Source organism: Apteryx mantelli, chromosome 2 (assembly GCF_036417845.1).
Source record: "Apteryx mantelli isolate bAptMan1 chromosome 2, bAptMan1.hap1, whole genome shotgun sequence".
NCBI lineage: Eukaryota > Metazoa > Chordata > Aves > Apterygiformes > Apterygidae > Apteryx > Apteryx mantelli.
In genome coordinates, this window is record NC_089979.1 from 70,227,252 (window position 1) to 70,246,134 (window position 18,883).

Here is an 18,883-nt window from a genome sequence, read left to right on the forward strand (position 1 = left end):
AGAAGCTGTTTAGTACAATTTTGCCCATAACTGTGAGATTTAGCATGGAACAGAAATAAGGAGATGGACCAACAGAGAGTTTTTAAACTTGATCTCAGGAGGAGCTTTAGCTCTCTCTTCAAAGGGGAATATGAGTCAAGCTCCATATCCACAAGTTTCTGTGATGAAGTAGCTATTCTGCTACTGAAATTTGGCAGCTTGGCTCAACATCAGATTAGGAACTTTTATCTCCCACTTTGCTGCAAAGGCTATCTCTGTACTTTTTTCCCCACCCTTCTTTTTTGAAAAGTTCTTTTTTGAAGTTGCAGTCATAAATTTTCTGCAGTTTTCAGAGTGTCATTTTGGGATTCTCTTAATCAAAAGAGGAGACCAAATGGAAGATAACCTAAGAGATTCAGTTAGTCCTGGGAATATAAACAAAACGGCTATCAAGAAATAATAGAAAAAATTCCAAATCATGAAATGTAAATCAGTGCTAAGGCACAGTAGGATACTAAGGTATCTTAAAACACATTACAGAAGAGAAGATTTTTTAAATATAGTCAGTTTTCCAAATGTCAGAACCTTTTCAAAGGAAAGTTTGTCTCTTAATCTCTGGACCTACATTGGATGTTATATTGACAATAGATATCTTTTTGCAGACATTGACTTTATAATATCTTGTACTTCATTGAAAAACTAGTAATCAGGCTGGTTGCCTTCTGGTCTTCTGCTTGTCTTGAAACAATAATATTGCATGTTGTTGTTCTTTGAAATTTCAGGTCAGCAATTTTAATGACTTGCCACTTATCTTGCTAAACAAGAGCAAGACCTTGCTATTTATTTAAGCTCACTTAATGTAACATTCCTTTTTTAAATGAAGTAAAATTTAATGCAGTTAAATTACTGTCTATTGCTGCCATAAACATTTTCTATATGAACATTTTAAGTACATGGTTATAAACAATATAATTAACTTTGAATTAATTAGGAATCATGAAGTCTCTGTCTTCCAGCTTTGTTCCTTTTGCCCGAAAGTACTCAGCCTGCTCCTGTAACCTGTAACTCCTTTCTTTGGCATGAAAACTACTCAAACACTTCTTCCTGTATTTTAACATGGCTTCTGTAAATATGATAGTAATAATATCTATTGCTAATGCAATAAAGAGTAAAACAAAACTCAGAGCTATTTCCCAAGCTATGAAACCCAGTATAATATCTTACAAGCTCATTTATTCATTAAAAAGAAGAACAGAAAATGTTGAAGTGGTTTCTCATCCAGAGTCAGACTGAAAAAATGGACATCTCAAAAGTACAAGCCAAAATTTGAAGGGTAGAGTGGTTTAAAACAATTCAATTTATTATGTCTTATTCTGAGCCATTCTCATACTTTTTTTTGCAAAGCAAATGTAAAAAGCATAAAAATCATTTTGCTCTTAACACTGAAAAATGTAGGATTTTGTAGCTTTTCTCCCCAAATATTTCAATAGCAGGAAATTTGGACATAAACCCTTTCCAGACACTTTTAGTTGGGATGCATCTGCATTTTCTCACACTGCAGAAAACATTTCACCAATGAATTCCTGACTGTTTCTAATATCTGGTGGAAATAAAATGAAGGAATCGCAAACAGTGCCACTTCATTTTTCTAAAAAATAATTAGAATATCTCTTCATGCTAGATGTACTACAGACACCCAAGGGAGCCAGATATTGAGGTATGTTGGTTTATAAAGACACAGATACCTACTGCTGTTTATCCCCTGCCCACGATTTGGTTAGGTTCCTAGTTGTTCATCAATGCTGCCATGAAGCTTCCTAGCTCTAGCAGAAACAAGCACTTTCTCTGCCTGCTTTGGTGTACTGATGGATCCACTGTTCTCATCCTTTTTTTTATACTCTGTTAAATGACAAATTGCTGAGTAATTCTAATCAATGTCACCAACTGTACTGTCTAAGGATCAAATTCTTCCCTATGGACTGGTGTATTAGGAGACAACATTTATGTTGGTTCGCATTATGAGTGAAGGATATGGTGGATGTCTGTCTGAAAATACATGTTACTGAGTCCAGTGACCTTACATTTAATGTCCTTGGGATATAACACCTGAGGACTACTCACACAAAGAGGTAGTTAGTTTTACTACTGCCTTGTTTAAAATACTATTTTCTTTTGGAAATAAATGTCATTTTATATATATTTGGAAAAACAAGTTTAAGTTATAAATTACAGAGATGTTTTCCTTAAAGGCATTTGAAAAGGATTTAATGCTATCATTAGTGGACTGGGATAGTGTGATGCTCAAGAGTCCTTGCCAGGGCCCAGATTCCCACTGTGCTGGGCTGTGGACATGTGTGGAACAGAAAGCTGATCCTATTTCAGAAGCTCACAGTATAACTTTACTCTGCACAGACTCCAGTATTTTAAATGTTTTGTTTTGTTGTCTTTTTTTCTGCTACCAAGCAGAGAGCTTCAAAGACCTAATGCACTGTAACAGATTTTGTTATCTTCCCTTTGCTTTTGTATTTTGCTATGAATCATTTTTAAAATGTGTCGTACTAAGACAACTTTTTTTCCCCCAGTAACATTCTCCCCCCACCCCTTTATTGGAAAACATTATAGGAAAATTGATCCAGAGGAAAGGAACCTTTGATGATCTTGCACCTGTTCCCCAGACAATGAAGATGTTGGCAATATTCTCATAAAAACCTGCCTTACAAATGTTTTAATTTAAATTAATTTTCCTCAGTAATAAACGACAGCAGCTAAAACTTATGAAGCTATTCAAAACTATTAAGTCAATGATTAAGAAGGCATTAACATCTCAAAAACTAATTAACTAGACTACCAGTACATTGGAGTTGTGTACAGCTTCCAGGAATGCAGGAGCTTTGAAATACTTTGCAGAAATTTAGACTGCCATTTAACTTTTTCTGCCTGCTGTAATGGAGTTTGTGGAAAGAAGAAGACCTAGGGATGATTCCGTCAGATGGAAGCAGTATACTGAGCATTTCTATTCTTAGAACTGCCTGGATTTTGTCCTTGCATATCGTTTTTATGGGTGCTTGCCACCACCCCATGTTCATCACTGAGTGATTCAAGGGCCAGAAAAAGTTCATACTGCATTATAAATGAGTTGCCAGAGAAAGGCAAACACATTTTTTCAGCCAATATATTAGACAACGTATTTCGTTTGCTCTCAGTGTATCATGCCTGTCCCTGGTGTCTGCATGGCTAATGGTGCCTTCTAGAAAGCTGGCAAGAAAGATAGCTGGTCAGATTTCATGATGAAGTTGAGTGTATTAATATTGATAATAGGCAAAAGTAAAGGGAAAATTATTTGGAGTACATCGTATCATGCATTAGGTCAAACTCTCAGTCGCATCAAGTCTAAAACTCAGTATCATCTAAAGGTGTAAGACACTGTGGTGTATTGCAGTATCAGAGAGACTGTGTACTTTATCCTGGATGTAGCTTTCTGAGTTTTTCCTATTCCTCACAAAAATTCTACTTGAAAGTCCAAAGATAAGATCTTCCAAAGTACCTAAATAAAAGATATACACACCTTAGACCTTAAACCCTTAAAATAGACACCATTATTAAAAGCCAGTGGAACAGAAGCTCCTAGACAATTTGAAAGAACATGGCATCTACTGTATTCCTGTTAAGGAAATGAGTGGCTCCCTCTCTGACTCACAGTGCCCACCAAGTACAAATGTATTAAAAGTTACGCAGGAGTTAACCTCCCTTGATAGTCTGAAATTCTGTGCCGTAGACATGTTACATATTGATATATCGATATATCTTTTCTGATATCACCTTATTTTACCTTGTAGGAGAAGGAGCACAGACTTGAGCCTAAGCTCCTAAGTGGATAACAAGATAAAGAGACGTACCTTAGAAAGTAAAGGTACAATACTGTTGATGAAATGATGAAAAGAATTGTGTAAAGCATCACAGTGATTAGTGCTCCAGGAATCCCTGATTCCTCTGCTCTTAGAAAGACCCAGTAGAGCTTTGCAGCATCAGCAATGGGTTTCTCTACACTGTTTGCAAGTCTCTGTCAGGGAGAAAAAAAAAATCAAAATAAGGAAATGCCAGACTTGAGCATGTTCATCTATAGACACAAAAGAACCTGAGTTTCTTTATAAGAAGGATTTAATTGTAATTTGGGGAGCACACAGCTTGAAAATCAGGAGTCTGCTACACAGATCTTAAAACTAACCATGAGATGTGAAACTTATATAGACTACTTTCTTGCTTATTTTAGTGCCATTAAAACCTGCCCTACAGATATGCCCTATTTGCTCAGGAAACAAAAATCATGTCTCATTTAAAGTACTCACTCTGAGTTCCATTAACATATTTCAGGAAAAAGCGGAGGAAGGGTGAGGCTACAATTTGCCTTATTTCAGTGACCAGAGAGGCATAATATTGAATGGTTTAAGTTTCTGTTTTTAAGAGTGCAGAGTAAGCAGAAACCCCTTGTGCCAGTGCATAATTCCAAATAGGCTAGTTGCGAAATGACTTGTCACATGAAAAGTACTGGTATCTACCAGACACAGAAAATCATCATTTTGAAAGTGTGCACTTTGGAAGGTGTGTATGCACCAATTCCCAATTTCAAATCAAGTCAAGATTTGGTGCTACCATTGGAAAATGAAAGCAATAACAATGTTATCTGAAAAGCCAAATAGAAATATCAGAATATCTGTGTGTGTTGCTAGCTGTCACCTAGCAGAGCTTTTTCACTAGCCTTGCAAAAAATAGCACCAGTTAAAGAAGGTAGTGGATTCACAAAGTTTCACTGAGACCCAATGAGGTGACAAAAATGGAGAAAGCAACTACAAGTAGATCAACAGGGGACACCAGTAGGGTTGTGTTAAGTTTTGCCCAAAGGGGTTGACCTTTTTCGGTGCAAAAGAGACAAGTTCCCCCTTATGAAGCAGTATTTTAATTTATGTACATGTATTATCATATCTGTCTGGAATATTTTAAGTCAGAAAATGAGATATTCCTCTTGTACCCCATTCTAGTGTCCAGTCAGTCCGATTTGGAAAGCCACAAAGAACATGGAAGAAGCAACAAACATGTGCATTGTTTTAAGATACAGCCCTCTACTTAATTTCTTTTTCTCCTGAGAAGAAATTGAGACATAATGAGATCAATACCACTGAAGAGATTTGACTGTACTTTATATGGCTTCCATTGCTGTGGTGGAATTAAAGATACCTCTTAAATGTAAGTTGTGTCACTAATAGCTGCTCCAAAAGTACATGACTGTGATATATCCTACTTAGGTAGGATATCAACAATTCATGTTCAACTGCTTTTTAAAAAAATAAACATGAATAACTACTTTCATTCTACTGAGGATGACATAAATCTTTAGCATACTAAATATGTGCACAAAATTAATATTCATAGATTAAAATAGTCATTTAATGGGGAATAAAGCAGTTTGCGTATTTCACAAAGAATGCCAATGTTTTTGTAGCACTCTGTGTTTCATTATACTTCCAGTAAAGCAGGGAAAAAATTTCCTCAGAATTCTATGGTTTTCCTCTTTTTTTTCCCATATCTAGTTCTTAAGAAGTAGCTACTGTTTTGACATATTATTGCCCTCTGCTGGATCAATTTAGAAGAATTCAGCTACATGTCACAGGTCTTCTGCTCAGAGCTAAAATTAATTCATCTCTCCACTTTTTTTTTTTAAATGTGACACAGTGACAGCAGTATCCATACTAAATCATATTAAAACATTTTACAAGGACATGGGAAATCACATCACCAAAAAATCCAGTATTCATCCTCCAGAAAAGAAATCTGTGACGATTAAGATTCAACAAGCCTGCAGCTTCTGGAAAAACTTGTCTGGGCTAATCCTCAAGACAGTCAAAACTTTCTGTCTATTTTTGACTACCCTTGCGGTGACATGCATAGTAAGGAGCTCACTGAAGGAAAGACATTTACAAGTCCAGTGATGAACGCTACAAAGAATAAGATTCTTGAGTGTATTTTCTGTTCTCTCTCCAGCATTTGCAACACTGCCAGGTTTCTGTAATGGAAATTATAGGTCCCAAGAGACTGGTAATGGCATATAAAGACTAGTCACTAATTCAGATCTGTCAGTATTCTTAAAAATACAAAGAAAAGAAAAAGACATTATCTCTCAGTTCTGTTCTGTCTCCCTGTTCTATCTATCTTCTCTGCTTGCATAAAAGCTGGGTGCCTCCTTCCTCGTCTTACAGAAGAAACTGTGTGCCAAGGAAAACCCTCTGCAGAGTAATCACATTCTAACATCCCTCCAGAGAGGCAGAAGACTGAATGGCAAAGAAGAGTAAATTTCTCTCTTATCCAAGCAGTTCTTTCTGGCAAGGCAGAAAAAAAAAAGTGTATTTTTCTATCCATTTTTTCTAACAAAGAGATTGTGTCAATCCTTCCAAGTTTTTCAAAGACATGATCCAAGAAAGGTGTCTTATTGTTAAATTGTTTAAAATATATCTATCATTATCTGTCTCTGGTACTTACCACAGCATATGATGATGGTGATGTAAGCACTTTGCAATCTCTAATTTTTTTTATGATGAAACATACCCATGTGAATAAAGAAGTGTTATTCTCTGCATTTTACAAGTGAAGAAGTCACAGAGAGACTAAATGACTGGTCCCAGGAAAACTCTGGCAGAGTTGGAGCTTGAACTGAATTCACCAAAATTGTAGGCAAGCTTCCTAACCCTGGAATGATCCTTCTACAAACTGATAGTAAATCAAGCCTGGAATCACACTTTTGATACAGTATCTTAAACTATGAGTTGAACCCGCACCCCCAGACATTCACCTGCTCTCTAGTCTTCCTTTAATAATAATAAATTTAGCTGGTAAACAAAGAAACCTATGTCTCCAGGACTATCTGTCATCTTTCATAAGTATTCAGTCCATTTGGGATAATAAAATATATTGTAACACTGAAATAACTCATATTACCACAACACAATATTTTAAAAATGCTTGATCTAAAATAGATTGGCAAGTAAATCTGAAATAGCTGTTGAAAAAATGTCAGGGAAAAAAATCTACAAATGCAATACCAGAAACACATGTAAGAGATATAGTTTCATTTTGGAAAGAATACACACAGTGTATTGTATAATATTTGGACAAATGAGTTTCTACCAAAGATAATCTTGGTGGGTAAAATTGCCAGATTTTCAGTATGAAGTATAAGGAGAAGTGTGCTTTTCTAATACTATAATGAAAATCTCAGTTACTTTATTCATATCTTATATTTCCCTCTGACCAAGCACAGAAGTCCTATTTGAATTTGATAATGAATTCAGTCTGACTAATTTTAATTTTAAAAAGCACTGCAATGGGAAGCAGTATAAAAACAAAGGAAAAGCACATTTTTACAAGACTTTTCAAAAGCAGAGCACAGTTTAGTGGACGAGGAATCAGGAGACCTGAGAAAACCTGACTCACAGCACGGACTGTGGCTCCTCAGTGGGAAAACGTGTTATTCTTACATGTCGCTCCAAGGCAGGCCGGTCCTAGGAGTCCAGCAGACACCCCCCCTCCCCCCAGAAAGCTCCCACCACCTGATGCCCATTGAAAGGACTCTGTGTCACCTGCACAGTGAGACCCGAATCTGAAACGCATGCTCTGGGAGGCTGGACACTACATCGTGTGTGATGGAAGCTCTCCTGCCACCAAGGTACACAGCACACATAAAGGCACTGCCAGAGTTGGTGGCTTTACTCTTAGGATTTTAAATGCTATGAGACTGTCACTGTAAGGAAGTTTGTCTTCCCATCTTGCAAGTCTTTTCTAGGTGTGCCAATAAAAGTTATTAACTACCTTGCATGTCCGAGGAGTGCACAATAACCTCTCCTTTTGGTTTGGGGATTTTTTCAGTTTCTCTGTTTCAGTGCTTGGAAAAATCTGAAATGCTAATAATAAGGACCACTCATTAACCCATCTCCATTAATATTGAAAATTGCAGTAATCCTTTTCAAAGCAGACGCCATCATTCCAGGGCTGGATTTACTTTCTTACCTCCCTATATGGCTTGTACAGTGCTCTTAATTTTATGCAGAAACACTGTGACTCCATTAGATGGGAATTTTGTTAATAAAAAGGTAATGCATAACATTATTATTTAATTTCTTTTTGACTTTCATGTTCCATTGCCAGGGGTTGAATTTCATATCTTTCACTGATTCACTGAATAAAACAAACTTCTACGTCAAGGACTCATGTCCAAGTTATTTTAAGTGACTTACCCCCAGGAATGAATCCACTACAAACACTGCCAAGGGGTCTAGCACTGTCCAGAGTCCCATAGCCATGATAAACTTTGACAAGAAGGAAGGGAATGAGTCAAACAGCTGCTGACAGCCCCATCTGATCAGAACCAAAAGCAGCAGTCCTGCATTCAAGGTTAGGGGTCCCACCACAACCATGGCCAACTCTTCAGTGGTCTGCAGCAAGGAGTTCTGGTAGCACAGTTCGACAGTGTGAGGGAAAAACTGAAATCTGTAAATAAGCAAAGTAAGAAAGTTTGTCTGTGTTCTCAGGCAGGCCATTAAAAAAGTAGAATAATGCATACAACGCATTTCAGTGTAAAGTTGAAGCCCTAGGTTGGTCACAACCCTTCATGTGATAATAGAAGCACAAGCCAGTTTTGTGTCATCAGGTTAAATTCCTGATTTCATTCCCTAGCAATCTCAAATAGGATCTCCACCTGTCTCCCAATAGGATCACACCAAAAAGTGTATGAAGCTATTCAAAAAAACCCCAAACCTTTCTCCTGCTCCTTCCTTCTCCTCCTCCTTTGCTCCACTTTCACTCTCAGTTCAGTGGGTGCACATCCAGGCCCTCAGGACAGCGCAGGTTGGGTTACAGAAATGCATTGGTGGCCACAAACACCAGTCTGAGCATGGGCCCCAAGACCTCACCCCTCTCTGCATACTGCAGCAGCTTTGGAAACAGCTGCACACAGCAGCACAAAGCAGAAAACGTATCACAAAAGCCGCAATTTCAAGCATCCTTAAGGTGACTGAAAATGTCCCACTTGCCACCAAGGAGGAGGGTTTTGACAAGCTCAGAGCACTCCCTGCAACAGGCAGTAAGCAAAAAGCCTGACATTGCAGGAGACAGGAACTGCATGGTATTATGAGCTACATACAGATGCTGAAATTTAAGGTAAAAAAAGTCAAGACAATCAAAGTGGCTTAAATTTTTCTCCTGCATCCATCCACAGCTAATGACTAAAGCAAAAGTGGCTTGGTTTTGACTTTGATTTGCATTTGTGAGTGCTACCATCAAATTTGATGGGATTAGAGGGTGTTCAACTCTGTCACTTGCACTGAGGGCACCCAGTTACAGATTTGGTCACTAATCCAAGACATTTTATTTGAGACTGTTATCCTTAACGTAGTTGTGTGCCTGAGATTGCTGTAATTAGTGGCTTCGAACATGACTTCCTCTCTGTCCCATGTTGTTTCCTTCTGTTCTGCTTCCTTTCCTTTCACAGACTCTTGATGCTTGGCCCCCCAAAAGTTTTAATGCCAGCTGGCTGAGACCTCCTGGTCTTGTGCAAGGCTAGACACAAGAGATGTCTGGCTTTGCGTTAAGACCTAGAAGATCCTCTTAACATATCATTGCTGACTGCAGTCTGCCCAGATACCCTGTTCAAATTCTACCCAGCAATCCCAGTATCATCCAGTTTAGTACATAACAGACACAGGTCACAAAGCTGTATGTTACCGGCTCCTACTGACTGAATCAGGTTTGCATGATGCTTTAAAGTGAAAAAAGAAAAAATGCTTCTATTGGAAAAATCTTCCCTTCCCTAACCATGACTGATCTTATTTGGCCTATAACCCATTTTCTACCCAACGACAACACATAGGGAAGCAGGTACATATTACCTTGTGGAGTTGTTCTCCATCTCTTTTTTTCCATGTCAAGTACTGACATGTAATGATTTTCCTAGAACTCTCTAGAGAGCTCTGATTCCTGAACTAAAGTCAATATGTCATATAGTTAAAATGTGTCAACCCAATATAGTCCTCTTAATAAATCTGATATATCGAATTTAAATTCTTGTAAAATATTTTATTCACAAATCACTTCGGTAACATCAAATATGAATAAAATGCATTTTCATTTTTGTGCACTATTCAGGCATTTTGAAATACTTAATCCAAAATGATAAATAGTTCTTGTGAAAGATACATAACCTGTAGGATATCTTGGAGGGGAGAGAGGTGGGGTGGCAAAAGATGCACAGACGGACACGTCCTGTACTGGATTGATGAAGTTACATCATTAACACCCTCACCTTTCTGTTTGAGTCACTTTTACTTAGTAGAGCATCTGGAGTGCAGAGTTCTTGTTCTCCAAATCTCTGTGGAGGTTCCTATCTGGGCTTGCATGCAGCTTCCTAGCACAGGTCTTAGTCATCAGTTCTCTTCATAGTGTGAAGGAACCTCTCAATTTAGCTATTGGTAGAAATATTCCAACTGAGCAAGAAGGCAACAGGACTTACTTTGTAACAGGAATTGAGATGGTCTGAAGGAAGAGCCACTGACTACAATAATGCAGGTAAAGTCTCACAAACCAAAGTAAGACTACTAACAGCACAACCAGCCAGAAGTCCCAAGAATGCCAGTGTGTGGTTCCCAGTTCTGAGAAAACTGCATATATCCCAAAATGGAAATGTTCAATAATCCTTTTGGACAGCCTCACTTCTACAGCAGAACGGCAGCTGGAAATATATGGAAATAAAACAAAGAAGAGTCATTTGGAGGAACATACAAGGAATAACAGTCCCTAAAACACTCTAGAATTCTGTCATAAAGATAAATGTTATGATCAGAGTGAGTGCCATGTTTGATTGACCAACATATCTAGGTAGGAAAAAAAAAGAAGCATCTTTCTTCCAATGCAATCTCAATGAGGGGTGGACTCCTCCCAGAAATCATGCTTCTACTTTTATAAAGAAAAACAACAAATCATAGATTAATACAATATTTTAAAAGTTTTTTGCTTTAATTTTAATTTTTTTACAAATTGCTCTCTAAGGAACATTTTGTCACCTATTTTCCTTCTGAGAAAGTGGTAAAAGAACTCTCATATTTGTACCAACAAGTATTCATTTTAATGGAAAATGTGAACAGTTTTTTGATGTTTGGGTAAGAGAACTTCAGTCAAATATTTCTGCATATGATGTGGGCTCAAACTCCTCTTTAAACTAGTTTCATGTGAAAGAGAAAATAGAAAGAAAGTTACACTTCACATTATTCTACTACTGAATGTGGTGTGATTTGCCCTTTAAGCTAATTACTATGCTGCTTCAAAGGGAAAAAAAGAAAAAAGAAAAAAGAAATCAGATGCAGAGATGCAGTCTTGGCATTACAGTGTCCAGGAAACTGGAATCTCTCAGCTGATTCAAAGTTAAAAAGACAGTAGCTTCCTTGACCTTTAAAAACTTCTAACTGCTACGCTTATTTCCACTGATTTAAGTGACTAAGCAGCTGAGATGCACAACTACAGAACCAAATATGATGTCATTGTGCTCTTACCATTATTTGTATTGATTAAGTCTTATGAAAGTTCAGAAGCATAAAGATCTTTTTGTGGAAGAAAACATGCTGACTTTTTTAAGTGTAGCATATGACTGGAGAAGAAATAACAGCAATACTTGCACTGTACTTTATACTCTTCTAAAGCATTTTCCTGGCTACATATACATATTTCACAGATGCATGTGTTTCTTTGTCCAGCGCTCACAAAGTCATGCCCACCTCTCCCTCAGAACTACAAAGAGTAATGGAGAAGCTTAAAAGGATTCTGTCTTTGATCTAGGTTTGAATAAGCAGCAGAAATAAAACCCCCAAATTTGCCAGTCATAGGTCTGGATTTGGGGACTGGCCTTGGCATCACATTCATGACTCCTGACCCTCGGTGTTGAGCGGGATGAGTGTGAGATGAGGCATGGCTCCATCCCAGCCCCTCTTCTCATGAGAAGGCTCACGCTTTAGCTACCTGGCTGCATGAAGAACAAGAGGAGAAGTTACCAGGGGTGCACGCCTCCATGGGAAGGGGGATGGAGTTCGTGGAAATGTCCTAAAGGCACTTGAAGCCTGGCTTGTTGACTGTGAGTTGGACTGCACTACTGTTGACGGTCTTATTTTCTCCATCTTATTCATACTTGGAAATATGGCTGTCTCTTACAGTTTTATCATCAGTGTTTTAGCTTTCTGTCATCTACAGATTTGTTTGCTTATGCAAAAATGGCAAGAAGCTTTTAATTCCACTGTCAGTAAGCAAATAATCAGTTTATGGGTTACTAAGAAAGCCTCAAGTACAAATCACTAAACACAGAAGCATCTGTTGGGCTGAAACAGGTGGTTCTTTCAGTGACTGTGGGTTGATCTGTCAGGGATTTTGAAGGACTTTTTAAAACATTACAGTCCAGTTTGCTTATATCCTAATCAGTTACAAAGTTCTGCATTACAGACTTAAGGCCAAAAAACAAATCCCCTTTCTTGTTAATTGCTTACCCAGAGCAGCCTACAGGAGCATCACAGCACATTTCATTAATATTATGAAATCATGATATTTTTTGAGAAAGAAAGAAAGAAAATCCTCATAGGGCTGTAATGTAAGAAGTACAATTGACTGTGGAATTCTACTAAAATAACCATGACATTCCAGATGTTCTCGACTCTGAAGCCACATTTCTTTTTAACTAAAAAAATTCTTGTCCTCTTTAATTATTTCCATTAAAACCTACATGCAAGGTATTCATACATTGAGGAGAGTTAATAGGGCAGGATTAGCCACACCGTTTTTCTAGACTGCATAGTTTGTTTTTTGTGGGGGAAAAAAAATACATAAGAGGACTATTTTATCTCATAATTTTCTTCTGATCCTTCATCAAACAAGCAGAATCATATAGCCCACCTGGCTGCACCCATGTCAGAAATCCATATCCTATAGGGATCACAGCCAATCAACCTCTGTGCTGAGAGCACTAGTAATCATGTATTTTCCACAAAAATCTGGATTGAGCTCACCACCTCACTTCATGTAAGAGTCATTTGCTAATAGATTATTTGGGTTCACTTTACTAAATGAAGCTATCTCTGAAAAGGCAACACTGGAGTGAAATGTTCAATATACCATTTGTTAAACATTTTGAGACATAAATCATTCCTCCCACCAGACACACAGATCAAGAAGGAGGGCACGCAGCTCATAACAGAATCCTGAAAATACTGAGTCCTCTTTCATTCGCAGTGATCCTGAAGCACTAAGAAAAATTAGGGACCAAAACTCCCAGTTGTAAAGGTGAGACAACTTTCTCCTCACGGAGGCAGGATCTGGCTATGCAATCAGTATTTTCACAGCAGTTCATGAATACTACTCTAGCTATATAATTCATTATATTGGAAGCTGCTTATGTAAACAGCATGAATACACAATACAAAATGTGGCTATCTGACTTTTTCAAGATTTAGGCAGTAGTGAAAATATTCAGCTTGTGCTCCGGTCCCTCTGTTGCTTCCCATTTCACTTCCATTTTCAAGATGCTGAATATTCAAAATAGAGCTAATGTCTGCACCTGTCATCTATCAAGAAAGCTGCACTTTCTTAGGACATCAAGATGAAAAAGAGCAGAATTAAGGTCCCTTCGTTGTCAGCCCTGCTGAGATGCTGGCACCTTCAGCTAAAGGAATCTACCAATTGAAAAAACTTCCAAAGGAAAATAGACAAATTCAGACCATGCTCACTGTTATCAAATCCTAAAAGCCTTCCACTAACATAGATCTGGCTTAAACCACCACGGTAATATCTATGATCTCTTTCCTTCAGTACACTTTACCACTGGAAAATGCAACAGCAGCTCAGAAATTCTACAGAAGGACAAACTTTCTGGGAACCAAAGAAAATAAGCTATATATATCTGTTAGGTAAAACCAAACAACATTCCTTTTGATTTTTGAAACAGCAATTTTTCTTTAAATGATATTATGATTCTTATCACACATCTTGACTATAGCTTCCAGCTTTTAACTGGAAATTAAAATCCTCCCTATTGTTTAACTTGTCAAACAGTCCAGATTCTATGGATGCCACTTCCATACTCATATGCACTTCCAGGTGACTATATAATACTTCGAAATGAACGTTATCAGCAATGGCAGAAATTGTTGGAAAAAACTGCATATCCAATGACTCAGTGAAGGCTCCAACCCACAAATGGAATCTCTTGATTTCTTTAAAACAAACTCAGTGGCCCCAATGTATTTGTAAGTTAAAGTAAACTATTCCTGAATAGTCATTAATCATGGTGTAAGGCTGTTTATTGGTTGTCACTTCAAAATACTGGTCTTAAATGATATCTTCTATTGACTGTTTTGAGGAATGAAGAAGGAAGAGACAGAAACATGAAATGAAATGTACCAAACAAGTGGAAACAGCCCCTTTAAATATTTTTAGCAAGTGCTACTAGTGAAAGCTTGTGGGTGGAGTGACAGTGCTGGCAGATACAGTTTCTAGAAGAGATTTATACAAAGTTGCTCTAGGGCAGAGAGCATGAGTATTACCCTTCAAAAATGAAACAACCCCTCCACCCACAAAAAAAAAAAACAAATCTCAACCCTTAGGTGAAAACTGAATAAAGCTCCAAACAAGAAGCCACTTGAGCAATGGATTTATCCATGATTCCTTGGATTACTGGTAAGTAATTTGGCTGAATGTGTCTGTTCTAGGGCATTAGTTTTGCATTTTTCTTTGCAAAATGCTGGAGTAACAAATAGCAGAGACTGAATTACCATAAAAGCAGGTCAATTATTTCAATGGAAATTGTTCAGAAGGAAAGAAACGATGCACAGATTCTCTTAAGCTACACTTGATGATGATGACAGAAAAGTAATGGCTGATAGAAGGCACTGTGTACTGTTGGGTGACAGCTTTGCTGCTGATAAACTGTAGTGAACATTTGTATAATGCATTGAAAGACTGGCGCTTACAATGAATGGTAGGGGTGGATTCTCAGCTGAGGTAACCCTGAGCTACACTGATGTATACCAGCTGAGGCAGTCAGGATTTACTCCTGAATGTATCTATTATTTGCATTGCATAAAATAAAGCAAAATAAATGTTGTATGTTACCCATAGAGCCGGAGAAGATATTTAACGAGTAAATACAGACAAAAAGGACTTTATGCAAATTATTTTCAGGGGATCACAGTCCTTACAGCCCAAGAATTTGTGCAACGTATCAGTTTACAAATAAAAAGACCCTTCCCTATCATCACCACAAATGGCAGGTATTTAAACTTGGTGTGGAATCTATAAATCAGTCCAAGTTCTTTATGGCTTATCAACAGTAATAAAAGCACAGCAAATGTTGCCCTAAGTTACTGCAATGAAATGTTATTACGTTCAGTGGAAAAGCACAGCTGTATCTGAAGGTACATCTAAAGATAATACATTAATACATGTAGCCCTTAAAATGGAAACCAGTTAACAGCACTGTTGATGATGCATCAGGCAGAGTGGAATTCGATTCCTTCCATTGTGCATAGCATAAACATATTAAAAAAACCCATAATTTTATTATCATTATTAGGATTTTATTATTATTCTTGCTGTATAATATTTTTCATTTATAAATCTCACATTACATTACAAAGACATTGTCTTCATCCCAAGTTGTATTGATGATACAAATGACTTTGCCCAGTAAGCCAGTGGCAGAGCTAAAAATTGAGCTCTGCTGAGTTATAGACCATTGCTCTATCCACTGGATTCCTTGTAAAATGTTACTTTTATGTTATTTGCATGCAAAGTGAATATAACCAGGGAGAAAATCTGCTAAGGATGAAGACTCTGGTTTTGCCCATCTCTTTTTAGGACACGCCCATGCTTCATATCCTGCAGTTTGCAAGCACCAAGAAAAAAAGCTGTCACAAAAGGTTACACTGATAATGAGCCATAGGCATTGAAGAACACCTTCTAATGAGAACTTCGGTTGCTAGTAAGAGCTATCTATCTGCTATATGAGAGAGGTGGCAAAAGGGGTCTGAAGGTACAGTAGGTAATACCTTAACATGAAAATGCTTGCAGAGGCATTTGTTCTACAGCTTGCTGAAAAATCCAGTCGTGGAACAGAAGAAATGCTGGAAACCATGTCAGGCTTATTTTTCAGGTACACTTGTGATGGAAAAAAGAAACTGCCAGAACTATGCAAAATCCAAGAACACAGAAGGAAGGCTTTAGGAATTAAACAGGCTTGCAAAGCAGGAAAAAAGGGTAAGCCAATAATTGCACAGACCAGTCTTGCTTTGGTTTGTTGCAAAGAACTTGATACAAGGATGTGAGTGCACCTGGCAACACCAGCTCTGCCAAAGCACAGGAACTCCCTATAAAGCCAAGCAGCAGTGTCACAGCAGCCAAGCTCCACAAGGAGAGGGCCAGCAGGCAGCAGGCTCTGGATCAGCTGCAGCACAGGTGTGTTCGCATCATGTGCATAGCCAGGAGCCAGCACAAACTCATCACTTGAACTTTCCCTGCAATTCACTCCCGCCAAGAAGTTCAGGGGGATATCTACTGGCACAGCTGTTGTTGGTGATGTCCCTTCAAGGGACCACTGGCTTTCTTCATGCTCAGGGGTGGACACTGAGGGTCAGCGGTCCAAGACCTGTTCATCAAAGAGGAAGGAAGGGAAGTGCTAAAGGCTTCTTATTTCTCTGGATACATCTGTGCTAATGCTCAAATGGCCAACACCACCTCTCACTATAAAAGGATTTGTAACAGCAGAGAATAGGCAGGTTCTTGTCCTCAGCAGCCCAAAGGTGTAAGGCTGGCAGAGGAGCCTGTTTTCTGCCTTCAGTCAGCTGAGAACTTCCTGGGGGAATTAACCGAGACACTCTCAAGGAGAGATTTCTTACCAAGCTGGGAAAGGAAGGATTGGAAGGAAGAGAGATCATGAAATTTAAGTACAGTGGTGGTAGTTCTGGAGGACGATGTGGTTCCTGCCAGGAAGGGCCAGCGTTTTGCACATTTCAGCTTTGAACTGCATTTGACAATGACAAAGCAAAAATGACAGATACAAATGATTATCATCATGGCTGCAGTTTAGGTAGGCAACTAAAACTTTGCCTATTTCATGCTCAGCTGCATTTTCATGAGTCTTTTGGCTTTGCAAAATAGGCTGGAAATCTTACAAGAACAGACTTTGTTAAAATATTGCAATACATTGGGTTCCAAGTCTGGATGGGAACAAATATGAAACAAGAAAACTCAAGTGCAGCTTTCAGAACTTTTGAGAAGTTCTGTTTTATATTTCATTCTGGAAATGAACAAAAAGCTGTGGACAGTCTCTGAATGTGTTATTCATCCTCATGACATGACTACGCCAGTCAAGATGTAAACAAAAGCCTGAAACTCCACCACTACTTCTTGTCCTCTGACTATATTAAGTAAATAAGAAGACAATGAATGAAGGAGAAAAAGACACAATGGATAACCAGGACAATGAGAGATATCAGTGAAGGTATAGATCTCACAAACACAGAGCAATCTGTAGAGCTGTTCTACCAGTAAACAGCATGAATGCTCAACTTCATGCATGAGCAATAAAAAAAAATTAGGCCATGAAAAAGAAACTTACAAGGTGATGAGAAATAAATACACCTTCAAGCTCATCTATATATACATATATATACATGTATGTATGTATGTAATAATCTTGATTCAGCTGAGAGAGTGCCCTGTACCTGATGTGTGGAACTGTTTCTACCTTGACACAGAAAATATCCCCAAGGACATTTGTTATATCTGGAGGAAAAATGAAATCTTCCTCCTGACCAAATACATCTCTAACTTTGGAGAGCCACTAAACACTCAAACACCATCTGTGAGCTGTGCACTCAGCTGTGACACACCAATTTAGCTGGCAGGCCATTAGGAAACAAGACCCTGAAGTTGTCAAGTTAAAATGGCTATCCAATACCAGACAAAACTCCACCAAGCAAACAGATGAAGTTTATGGGGAGTATTACAGCAGAGGGTAAATGAAGCTTCAAAATAAGAGACAGCCTTGTCATGTGCAAAAAAGAAAAGGCACCCTGTACTTTTGATCTTTGCAATACTGGACTTAATTAGCAGGACCATCACACTAGGAGCGTTGGTCTTCATAGCTGGAGTCAGATGGCCAGGTACCCTCAGTGAGAACTAACAGACTCGCAGCTGTTGTGGACAGAGCAGGCAGGAGACACGTAACACATGCTGAACACTACATTTCAGAAAAAGCTTGGACTGGCTAGCAGCATAGCAATGAAACTTCATCTTATATGAGTACAGACAACCCACAAGTCAAAGCCCTTTTACTTGCTCAATTGTATCTATTTTTGACATCAAAAGGTTGAAACAGAAATTGAATTCCTGCATGCTTTTGCTGTTTCCCGTGCGACAGTTGAATTGTGTATGTGTGAAGATGCTGTAGTTAGGATGTCAGTTGCTAAACTGAATGCAGAGTTCAGTTCATGCGCAGATTTATAACACTTGCATGCCACAGGACTAGGTGGGTGTGAAGATGAGAGATAAAAAAAATGAATCTCTGGCTGTAGCTTGTACATTAAAATGCTTCTAAAAGACCATTAGTGTTATACCAGTCAGACCTCTAGCAGGTTCTGTACTTACCTGACAAAAATGACCTTTCTCCTTCCATAGCAAATTTTACAGGGCAGGACTAAGTAAACAAAACAGATGGAATCTGGGGGGATGATGGGACATATATTTAGAGTAATTTTGACATTTGAAATTAATTTTTTGTCTCTATATTGATTACCTTTTCTTAATTAATATTATTTTGCGTTTCAGTACG

The 18,883-nt window shown here is 38.2% G+C and overlaps 1 protein-coding gene across 1 annotated transcript in view; it reads right to left on the reverse strand.

Moving 5' to 3' along the window:
- LOC106500429 (uncharacterized) overlaps positions 1-18,883 on the reverse strand; it is a 119,419-nt gene that overhangs the window by 34,620 nt on the left and 65,916 nt on the right. Inside the window, exons 9-11 of the mRNA XM_067292162.1 lie at positions 10,532-10,750; positions 8,262-8,514; positions 3,876-4,039 (exon numbers count right to left, since the gene is read on the reverse strand). Of these exons, the coding sequence (XP_067148263.1) occupies positions 3,876-4,039; positions 8,262-8,514; positions 10,532-10,750 (636 nt within the window). The remainder of the gene's footprint in view (positions 1-3,875; positions 4,040-8,261; positions 8,515-10,531; positions 10,751-18,883) is intronic.